The sequence below is a fragment of the Oncorhynchus kisutch genome, linkage group LG16, assembly GCF_002021735.2.
Source record: "Oncorhynchus kisutch isolate 150728-3 linkage group LG16, Okis_V2, whole genome shotgun sequence".
NCBI lineage: Eukaryota > Metazoa > Chordata > Actinopteri > Salmoniformes > Salmonidae > Oncorhynchus > Oncorhynchus kisutch.
The window spans coordinates 11,360,366-11,373,379 of NC_034189.2; the positions used below are offsets into that span (position 1 = coordinate 11,360,366).

Below are 13,014 nucleotides of genomic sequence, written 5' to 3' on the forward strand. Positions count from 1 at the left end.
ATACTGTAACCCCCTACTGGTATACTGGTTTACTGTACCCCCTACTGATATTATGTAACCCCCTACTGGTATACTGTAACCCCCTACTGGTATACTGGTATACTGTAACCCCTACTGGTATACTGTAACCCCCTACTGGTATACTGTAACCCCCCTACTGGTATACTGTAACCCCCTACTGGTATACTCTAACCCCCTACTGGTATACCGGTATACTGTAACCCCCAATGTAATACTGTAACCCCCTACTGGTATACTATAACCCCCTACTGGTATACTGTAACCCCCTACTGGTATACTGGTATACTGTAACCCGCTACTGGTATACTGTGAACCCCTACTAGTATACTGGTATACTGTAACCCCCTACTGGTATACTGATATACTGTAACCCCTACTGGTATACTGTAACCCCCTACTGGTATACTGTTATAATGTAACCCCCACTGGTATACTGGGATACTGTACCCCCTACTGGTATACTGGTATACTGTACCCCCTACTGGTATAGCTATAACCCCCTACTGGTATACTGTAAACCCCCTACTGGTATACTTGGATACTGTAACACCCTACTATTATCCTGGTAACCCCTAATGGTATACTGGTATACTGTAACCCCCTACTAGTATACTATAGACCCCTACTAGTATACTATAACCCCCTACTAGTATACTATAACCCCCTACTGGTATTATGTAACCCTACTGGTATCCGTAACCCCCTACTGGTATACTGTAAACCCATACTGGTATACACTGGAACCCCCTACTAGTATCCACTACCATACCTAACCCTCCTACTGGTATACTAGAACCCCCTACTGGTATACTGTAACCCAGTACTGGTATACTGTAACCCCATACTGGATACTGTAACCCCCTACTGGTATACATGGTATACCTGTAACCCACTACTGGTATACTGTAACCCCCTACTGTACTACCCCCTACTAGTATACTGGTTTACTGTAACCCCCTAACTGGTATACTATAACCCCCTACTAGTATCTGGTTTACTGTAACCCCCTACTGGTATACTGTAACCCCCTACTGTATACTGTAACCCCCTACTGGTACTATAACCCCCTACTAGTATACTGGTTACTGTAACCCCCTACTGGTATACTATAACCCCCCCTACTGGTATACTGTAACCCCCTACTGGTATACTGGTTTACTGTAACCCCCTACTGGTATACTATAACCCCCCTACTGGTATACTGTAACCCCCTACGGTATACTGGTTTACTGTAACCCCCTACTGGTATTATGTAACCCCCTACTGGTATACTGTAACCCCCTACTGGTATCCTGTAACCCCCTACTGGTATCCTGTAACCCCTACTGGTATCCTGTAACCCCCTACTGGTATACTGTAACCCCCTACTGGTATACTGGTTTACTGTAACCCCCCTACTAGTATACTATAACCCCCTACTGGTATTATGTAACCCCCTACTGGTATCCTGTAACCCCCTACTGGTATACTGTAACCCCATACTGGTATACTGTAACCCCCTACTAGTATACCATAACCCCCTACTGGTATACTATAACCCCCTACTGGTATACTGTAACCCCGTACTGGTATACTGTAACCCCATACTGGTATACTGTAACCCCCTACTGGTATACTGGTATACTGTAACCCCCTACTGGTATACTATAACCCCCTACTAGTATACTGGTTTACTGTAAGCCCCTACTGGTATACTGTAACCCCCTACTGGTATACTATAACCCCCTACTGGTATACTGGTTTACTGTAACCCCCTACTGGTATACTATAACCCCCTACTGGTATACTATAACCCCCTACTAGTATACTGGTTTACTGTAACCCCCCTACTGGTATACTATAACCCCCTACTGGTATACTGTAACCCCCTACTGGTATACTGTAACCCCCTACTGGTATACTGTAACCCCCTACTGGTATACTGTAACCACCTACTGGTATACTGTAACCCCTACTGGTATACTATAACCCCCTACTGGTATACTCTAACCCCCTACTGGTATACTCTAACCCCCTACTGGTATACCGGTATACTGTAACCCCCAATGTAATACTGTAACCCCCTACTGGTATACTATAACCCCCTACTGGTATACTGTAACCCCCTACTGGTATACTGGTATACTGTAACCCGCTACTGGTATACTGTAACCCCCTACTAGTATACTGGTATACTGTAACCCCCTACTGGTATACTGATATACTGTAACCCCTACTGGTATACTGTAACCCCCTACTGGTATACTGGTATAATGTAACCCCCTACTGGTATACTGGTATACTGTAACCCCCTACTGGTATACTGGTATACTGTAACCCCCTACTGGTATACTATAACCCCCTACTGGTATACTGTAACCCCCTACTGGTATACTGGTATACTGTAACCCCCTACTAGTATACTGTAACCCCCTAATGGTATACTGGTATACTGTAACCCCCTACTAGTATACTATAACCCCCTACTAGTATACTATAACCCCCTACTAGTATACTATAACCCCCTACTGGTATTATGTAACCCCCTACTGGTATCCTGTAACCCCCTACTGGTATACTGTAACCCCATACTGGTATACTGTAACCCCCTACTAGTATACCATAACCCCCTACTGGTATACTATAACCCCCTACTGGTATACTGTAACCCCGTACTGGTATACTGTAACCCCATACTGGTATACTGTAACCCCCTACTGGTATACTGGTATACTGTAACCCCCTACTGGTATACTGTAACCCCCTACTGGTATACTATAACCCCCTACTAGTATACTGGTTTACTGTAACCCCCTACTGGTATACTATAACCCCCTACTAGTATACTGGTTTACTGTAACCCCCTACTGGTATACTGTAACCCCCTACTGGTATACTGTAACCCCCTACTGGTATACTATAACCCCCTACTAGTATACTGGTTTACTGTAACCCCCTACTGGTATACTATAACCCCTACTGGTATACTGTAACCCCCTACTGGTATACTGGTTTACTGTAACCCCCTACTGGTATACTATAACCCCCTACTGGTATACTGTAACCCCCTACTGGTATACTGGTTTACTGTAACCCCCTACTGGTATTATGTAACCCCCTACTGGTATACTGTAACCCCCTACTGGTATCCTGTAACCCCCTACTGGTATCCTGTAACCCCCTACTGGTATCCTGTAACCCCCTACTGGTATACTGTAACCCCCTACTGGTATACTGGTTTACTGTAACCCCTACTAGTATACTATAACCCCCTACTGGTATTATGTAACCCCCTACTGGTATCCTGTAACCCCCTACTGGTATACTGTAACCCCATACTGGTATACTGTAACCCCCTACTAGTATACCATAACCCCCTACTGGTATACTATAACCCCCTACTGGTATACTGTAACCCCGTACTGGTATACTGTAACCCCATACTGGTATACTGTAACCCCCTACTGGTATACTGGTATACTGTAACCCCCTACTGGTATACTATAACCCCCTACTAGTATACTGGTTTACTGTAAGCCCCTACTGGTATACTGTAACCCCCTACTGGTATACTATAACCCCCTACTAGTATACTGGTTTACTGTAACCCCCTACTGGTATACTATAACCCCCTACTGGTATACTATAACCCCCTACTAGTATACTGGTTTACTGTAACCCCCTACTAGTATACTGGTTTACTGTAACCCCCTACTGGTATACTATAACCCCCTACTGGTATACTCTAACCCCCTACTGGTATACTCTAACCCCCTACTGGTATACTAACCCCTCTGGTATACTAACCCCCTACTGGTATACTGTAACCCCCTACTGGTATACTCTAACCCCCTACTGGTATACTCTAACCCCTACTGGTATACTCTAACCCCCTACTGGTATACTCTAACCCCCTACTGGTATACTGTAACCCCCTACTGGTATACTGTAACCCCCTACTGGTATACTGTAACCCCCTACTGGTATACTGTAAACCCCCTACTGGTATACTGTAACCCCCTACTGGTATACTGTAACCCCCTACTGGTATACTGTAACCCCCTACTGTATACTGTAACCCCCTACTGGTATACTATAACCCCCTACTGGTATACTGTAACCCCTACTGGTATACTGTAACCCCCTACTTGGTATACTGTAACCCCCTACTGGTATACTGTAACCCCCTACTGGTATACTGTAACCCCCTACTGGTATACTGTAACCCCCTACTGGTATACTGTAACCCCCTACTGGTATACGATAACCCCCTACTGGTATACTGGTATACTGGTATACTATAACCCCCTACTGGTATACTGTAACCCCCTACTGGTATACTGTAAACCCCTACTGGTATACTGGTATACTGTAACCCCCTAACGGTATACTGGTATACTGTAACCCCCTACTGGTATACTGGTATACTGTAACCCCCTACTGGTATACTGTAACCCCCTGCTGGTATACTGGTATACTATAAACCCCTACTGGTATACTATAACCCCCTACTGGTATACTGTAACCCCCTACTGGTATACTCTAACCCCCTACTGGTATACTCTAACCCCCTACTGGTATACTATAACCCCCTACTGGTATACTCTAACCCCCTACTGGTATACTGGTATACTGTAACACCCTACTGGTATACTGTAACCCCCTACTGGTATACTGGTTTACTGTAACCCCCTACTGGTATTATGTAACCCCCTACTGGTATACTGTAACCCCCTACTGGTATACTGGTATACTGTAACCCCCTACTGGTATACTGTAACCCCCTACTGGTATACTGTAACCCCCTACTGGTATACTCTAACCCCCTACTGGTATACTCTAACCCCCTACTGGTATACCGGTATACTGTAACCCCCTATGGTATACTGTAACCCCCTACTGGTATACTGTAACCCCCTACTGGTATACTGGTATACTGTAACCCGCTACTGGTATACTGTAACCCGCTACTGGTATACTGTAACCCCCTACTAGTATACTGGTATACTGTAACCCCCTACTGGTATACTGATATACTGTAACCCCTACTGGTATACTGTAACCCCCTACTGGTATACTGGTATAATGTAACCCCCTACTGGTATACTGGTATACTGTAACCCCCTACTGGTATACTGTAACCCCCTACTGGTATACTGGTATACTGTAACCCCCTACTGGTATACTATAACCCCCTACTGGTATACTGTAACCCCCTACTGGTATACTGGTATACTGTAACCCCCTACTGGTATACTGGTATACTGTAACCCCCTACTGGTATACTGGTATACTATAACCCCCTACTGGTATACTGTAACCCCCTGCTGGTATACTGGTATACTATAAACCCCTACTGGTATACTATAACCCCCTACTGGTATACTGTAACCCCCTACTGGTATACTGGTATACTATAACCCCCTACTGGTATACTGTAACCCCCTACTGGTATACTGGTATACTATAACCCCCTACTGGTATACTGTAACTCCCTACTGGTATACTGTAACCCCCCTACTAGTATACTATAACCCCCTACTGGTATACTGTAACCCCCTACTGGTATACTGTAACCCCCTACTGGTATACTATAACGCCCTACTAGTATACTGGTTTACTGTAATCCCCTACTGGTATACTGTAACCCCCCTACTGGTATACTATAACCCCCTACTAGTATACTGGTTTACTGTAACCCCCTACCTGGTATACTATAACCCCCTACTGGTATACTGTAACCCCCTACTGGTATACTGTAACCCCCTACTGGTATACTGTAACCCCTACTGGTATACTGAACCACCTACTGGTATACTCTAACCCCCTACTGGTATACTGTAACCCCTACTGGTATAACCCCCTACTGGTATACTGTAACCCCCTACTGGTATACTCTAACCCCCTACTGGGTATACTCTAACCCCCTACTGGTATACTCTAACCCCCTACTGGTATACTCTAACCCCTACTGGTATACTCTAACCCCCTACTGGTATACTCTAACCCCCCTACTGGTATACTGTAAACCCCTACTGGTATACTGGTATACTGTAACCCCTACTGGTATACTGTAACCCCCTACTGGTATACTGTAACCCCCCTACTGGTATACTGTAACCCCTACTGGTATACTATAACCCCCTACTGGTATACTATAACCCCCTACTGGTATACTATAACCCCCCTACTGGTATACTATAACCCCCTACTGGTATACTGTAACCCCCTACTGGTATACTGTAACCCCCTACTGGTATACTGTAACCCCCTACTGGTATACTGTAACCCCTACTGGTATACTGTAACCCCCTACTGGTATACTGTAACCCCCTACTGGTATACTGTAACCCCCTACTGGTATACTGTACCCCCTAATGGTATACTGTAAACCCCTACTGGTATACTGGTATACTGTAACCCCTACTGGTATACTGTAACCCCCTACTGGTATACTGTAACCCCCTACTGGTATACTGTAACCCCCTAATGGTATACGATAACCCCCTACTGGTATACTGGTATACTTGTATACTATAACCCCCTACTGGTATACTGTAACCCCCTACTGGTATACTGTAAACCCCTACTGGTATACTGGTATACTGTAACCCCCTACTGGTATACTGGTATACTGTAACCCCCCTACTGGTATACTGGTATACTGTAACCCCCTACTGGTATACTGTAACCCCCTGCTGGTATACTGGTATACTATAAACCCCTACTGGTATACTATAACCCCCTACTGGTATACTGTAACCCCCTACTGTATACTGGTATACTATAACCCCCTACTGGTATACTGTAACCCCTACTGGTATACTGTAACCCCCTACTGGTATACTGGTATACTGTAACCCCTACTGGTATACTGGTATACTGTAACCCCTACTGGTATAACTGGTATACTATAACCCCCCTACTGGTATACTGTAACCCCCTGCTGGTATACTGGTATACTATAAACCCCTACTGGTATACTATAACCCCCTACTGGTATACTGTAACCCCCTACTGGTATACTGGTATACTATAACCCCCTACTGGTATACTGTAACCCCCTACTGGTATACTGGTATACTATAACCCCCTACTGGTATACTGTACTCCCTACTGGTATACTGTAACCCCCTACTAGTATACTATAACCCCCTACTGGTATACTGTAACCCCCTACTGGTATACTGTAACCCCCTACTGGTATACTATAACCCCCTACTAGTATACTGGTTTACTGTAATCCCCCTACTGGTATACTGTAACCCCCCTACTGGTATACTATAACCCCCTACTAGTATACTGGTTTACTGTAACCCCCTACTGGTATACTATAACCCCCTACTGGTATACTGTAACCCCCTACTGGTATACTGTAACCCCCTACTGGTATACTGTAACCCCCTACTGGTATACTGTAACCACCCTACTGGTATACTCTAACCCCCTACTGGTATACTGTAACCCCTACTGGTATACTGTAACCCCCTACTGGTATACTGTAACCCCCTACTGGTATACTCTAACCCCCTACTGGTATACTCTAACCCCCTACTGGTATACTCTAACCCCCTACTGGTATACTCTAACCCCTACTGGTATACTCTAACCCCCTACTGGTATACTCTAACCCCCTACTGGTATACTGTAAACCCCTACTGGTATACTGTATACTGTAACCCCCCCTACTGGTATACTGTAACCCCTACTGGTATACTGTAACCCCCTACTGGTATACTGTAACCCCCTACTGGTATACTATAACCCCCTACTGGTATACTAACCCCCTACTGGTATACTATAACCCCCTACTGGTATACTATAACCCCCTACTGGTATACTATAACCCCCTACTGGTATACTGTAACCCCCTACTGGTATACTGTAAACCCCCTACTGGTATACTGTAACCCCCTACTGGTATACTGTAACCCCCTACTGGTATACTGTAACCCCCTACTGGTATACTGTAACCCCCTACTGGTATACTGTAACCCCCTAATGGTATACTGTAAACCCCTACTGGTATACTGGTATACTGTAACCCCCTACTGGTATACTGTAACCCCCTACTGGTATACTGTAACCCCCTACTGGTATACTGTAACCCCCTAATGGTATACGATAACCCCCCTACTGGTATACTGGTATACTGGTATACTATAACCCCCTACTGGTATACTGTAACCCCCTACTGGTATACTGTAAACCCTACTGGTATACTGGTATACTGTAACCCCTACTGGTATACTGGTATACTGTAACCCCCTACTGGTATACTGGTATACTGTAACCCCCTACTGGTATACTGTAACCCCCTGCTGGTATACTGGTATACTATAAACCCCTACTGGTATACTATAACCCCCTACTGGTATACTGTAACCCCCTACTGGTATACTGGTATACTATAACCCCCTACTGGTATACTGTAACCCCCTACTGGTATACTGTAACCCCCTACTGGTATACTGTAACCCCCTACTAGTATACTATAACCCCCTACTGGTATACTGTAACCCCCTACTGGTATACTGGTATACTGTAAACCCCTACTGGTATACTGTAACCCCCTACTGGTATACTGTAACCCCCTAATGGTATACTGTAACCCCCTACTGGTATACTGTAACCCCCTAATGGTATACTGTAACCCCCTACTGGTATGCTGTAACCCCCTAATGGTATACGATAACCCCCTACTGGTATACTGTAACCCCCTACTGGTATACTGTAACCCCCTACTGGTATACTGTAACCCCCTACTGGTATACTGTAAACCCCTACTGGTACACTGTAACCCCCTACTGGTATACTGTAACCCCTGGCACCACACATGACCCTGGTTCACAGTACAGGACCAACCCCTACTGTACGGCTCTGGTTCAGCTAATATAGTGAATTCATAAACTGACCAACTCAGTACAGATTGTCTAATTGGTTCGGTTCTGTTTGGCTCAGTTGTGTGAAAAAAGGTTTCTGATAGTATGTCTGTGTTATCTATCTCTATCCTCCCTCCCTCTCTCCTCCCTGTCCTCCCTTGCTCTTCTCTCTCCTTTCTCCTTCCATCTCCTTCCTCTCTCCTCTCCTTTCTCTCTCCCCTCCCTCTCTCCTTCCATCTCCTTCCCTCTTCTTCCTCTCTCTCCCCTCCATCTCTCCTCCCTTCTCCCTTCCTCCCTCTCTCTCCTCCCTCCCTTCTCATCCCTACCTCCCTTCTCCCCCTTTCTCCCCTCTCTCTCCCCTCCATCTCTCCTCCCTTCTCCCCTCCATCTCTCCTCCCTTCTCCCTTCCTCCCTCTCTCTCCTCCCTCCCCTCTCATCCCTACCTCCCTTCTCCCCCTTTCTCCCCTCTCTCCCCCACCTTCCTCCCTCTCTCCTCCCACGTCTCACTGTTTCAGGTGGATTCTCCCCAGGAAGAGGAGCTCCTCTCTACTCTCAGCAGTCTGAGCGCTGAACTCCACAAGCTGGACGACATACACTGGATCTGCCCTGCCATGCACTGCTCTGAGGAGGTGGCTGTGAGTGTGTGTTTGCAATCAAAAACAGCAGGAGTCATTTTTATTCAACCACTCAACTTATATTTATCTCCTTCTGTCCTCCCTCTATCCTTTCGCTCTCTCCTTTCCTCTCATCCATCTGTCTCTCTCCAGGACACTGTGAGGGTGAGCAGTAAGAGCAGTATTAAGATGAAGATGATGCCCAAGGTGAAGAGGGAGAGAGAGAAGCTCCACAAGCAGAAGTCCAATAGCTCTCTGTCAGGTAAGGATACAGGCCAGGCCCCCTGCTTTGAGGCTTAAAGCACAATAGGAAACTAGGCGGCCATTTTGGTTTTAACACAAGCATTTTGGGTCTAAGGCCCAGTGTTGATGGCAACCAAGAGTAAGAACTTGATTATTGTCTGGGGATTTTCTTACCAACCCTGGTCAAATATATGTGGAATTATGAATAACTTGGTATTGGACCACATGGGGCAGCAGGTAGCCTTGCGGTTAGAGCTTTGGGCCGGTAACCAAAAGGCTGCTAGTTCAAATCCCTGAGCCATCAAGGTGAAAAATCTGTCGGTGTGTCTTGAGCATGGCACTTAACCCAAATTGCTCCAACTGTTTATAATGGCAGACCCAGAAATTGGATATGCCAAAAAAATAAAAAAAATAAACATTTCCAATTCACACGTGTACAATAGTGCATAAGCACCCGCCAAATGATTATGTATTTGTTGTGCACATTTTCTACATAATTTGACTTTGATTATGAAGTTATTTGAGTTGATATATAAAGTACCTGTAGTGATTTTATAAGAGTACCATCAAATATACTGTATAAAACAAATGGTGAACTATTGTTGTTATTGTCTGTCTCTCTCCAACAGGATCTTGGGATATTAAAGGTGGCGCAAATGAGATGGCTCCTTCAGGCAATTGAGGAACTTAAACTCAAAGGCTTAACAAGGTACACCCATCACCATGGCAGCCCGGGGAGGCGAGGGGTGTCACCCTCTTCTTCCTATGGGACGTGGGCTTTACCTACCGAGGGGTGAGAAGTACAAAATGATTCCACGACCCTCCCGCCTTTCAGCTAACACCTCCCCCTTGACTCTCGATGTTCTCCATTTTGAAATTAGGGAGGAGTTGTTTTTAACTAAGGGGTGTTGCTTTGCATCCTTTCACCATTTGGGTTCCTGTTATTGGTTCTATTTGGCCTGTTGACCCAGGAGGTGGGCGTGGCTTTTTGAGATGAAAGCAGAGAAGGAGGAGAGACGCTCTCTTAGCAACTTGTTTCCTTGACGACGCAATGTGTTTACGTAGGCGGAGCTCTCCTTTGCATGACATGAGCAGCCATTTTGTTTTTATTTTTTAAATAACTCCTTTTTTTGGCCAGGCGTTTACACTACCCTTCCTCTTTTCTCTCTTTTTTTGTAATCTTTATTGACTTTCGTGATAGAGGACTTTTTAGTTTCCTTGAGAAATCTGAAGTCTGAAGACGACTTTGCTTTCTGTTCCTATCGCCGTAAAGAACAACAAAAATACAAATGAACAACAATGTAAACAACATCTCAAATGATTAGCTGGAGACTCATAAATGTAAAACAAAAAATAGACTATTGACGAATGTACTACATGTGTGCGTATTACCTTGTGAATAAGATTTGATTTGATTTGATTTGATATTACCTTGTGAATATTCATATTACGGTGTGAATATTTGTTCTACCGTGTGAATATTCATATTACGGCGTGAATATTCATAAGGTAGTATGACTGGCCTGATGTCTCCCTCCCTGCATGCCTTCCACTCTTCACAATCCTATGAGATGGAAGAAGTAGCCCAGTAGACACTGATCTAAGGTCAAGATTAGAATTAGAAATCTGATCCTAGATCTGTGGTTAGGACAAACATTCACCATGAGCTTATACATTCCCTAATGGTCACGATTGAATGTGTGTATATATATATATAATAACGTAATAAAAATATTTTTTTAAGTTTATAGAAGTGTCTTCAGATAAGGCGCTACCCAATTTCTACAAGAGAATATATATATATATATGTGTATATATATATGTGTATATATATGTGTATATATATATGTGTATATATATATGTGTATATATATGTGTATATATATGTGTATATATATGTGTATATATATGTGTATATATATGTGTATATATATATGTGTATATATGTGTATATATATGTGTATATATATGTGTATATATATGTGTATATATATGTGTATGTATATATGTGTATATATATGTGTATATATATGTGTATATATATGTGTATATATATGTGTATATATGTGTGTATATATATGTGTATATGTGTATATATATATGTGTATATATGTGTATATATATGTGTGTATATATGTGTGTATATATGTGTATATATATGTGTATATATGTGTATATATGTGTATATATATGTGTATATATATGTGTATATATATATGTGTATATATGTGTATATATATGTGTGTATATATGTGTGTATATATGTGTATATATATGTGTATATATGTGTATATATATGTGTATATATATGTGTATATATATATGTGTATATATATGTGTATATATATGTGTATATATATGTGTATATATATGTGTATATATATGTGTATATATATATGTGTATATATGTGTGTATATATATGTGTATATATGTGTATATATATATGTGTATATATATGTGTATATATATAAGACACTTCTATAAACTTTTATTTTTTTTATTACGTTATTAATATGAAGAATAAATTCATAAATAATAATAAATTAGGAAATGGATACAACATTTATTACAACATCCTGTAATATCTTGAACATTTATTTAATCAATTTAATGCTGAACAAACTTGAAATAATGATGTTTATAGTCAATCAGATAAACTGTTAGCTATATGAATGTGCTACTGTACCATTAGCATGCTGCTGTTAGAGGCTTTAATGAGGTACCTTTACATATGTGGAAAGTTTCTTACCAGGCGCACTGGTTTAAAATGACATATGACGATTGTGTGCAAACGACACTGTGTGTGTGTTGTTAGAGTTTACTGTATGTTGCCTTGCACTTTACAAAGCGAAACTTAAAGAACACATGTGTGTGTTGTAAAGTGCCCGTTCACTTGTGATTTTATTGCTATGACAACGGTCCCTCTCCGTCGTATTTATGACAAATCTATACAGAGATCATTGTGTGTTAATATATAAATATAACCAGGCGAATGTTAAAGTGTGTGTGTGTATATATATACAGTACCAGTCAAAAGTTTGGACACACCTACTGTACTCATTCAAGGATTTTTCTTTATTTTTACTATTTTCTACATTGTAGAATAATAGTGAAGACATCAAAATTATGAAGTAACACATGGAATCATGTAGTATTTTAGATTCTTCAAAGTAGCCTTGATGACAGCTTTGCATTCTCTCAACCAGCTTCATGTGGAATGCTTTTCCAACTGTCTTGAAGGAGTTCCCACATATGCTGAGCACTTGTTGGGTGC

At 42.6% G+C, this 13,014-nt stretch overlaps 1 protein-coding gene across 1 annotated transcript in view; it reads left to right on the top strand.

The window, feature by feature from the left end:
• The window catches only part of si:dkey-172j4.3 (diacylglycerol kinase delta), a 66,305-nt gene extending 53,679 nt beyond the window's left edge, over positions 1-12,626 (top strand). The window contains exons 24-26 of the mRNA XM_031793073.1: positions 9,398-9,517; positions 9,650-9,758; positions 10,369-12,626. Coding sequence (XP_031648933.1) covers positions 9,398-9,517; positions 9,650-9,758; positions 10,369-10,421 — 282 coding nt within the window. The 3' untranslated portion in view covers positions 10,422-12,626. The remainder of the gene's footprint in view (positions 1-9,397; positions 9,518-9,649; positions 9,759-10,368) is intronic.
• The last annotated feature ends 388 nt before the right edge of the window (positions 12,627-13,014 follow it).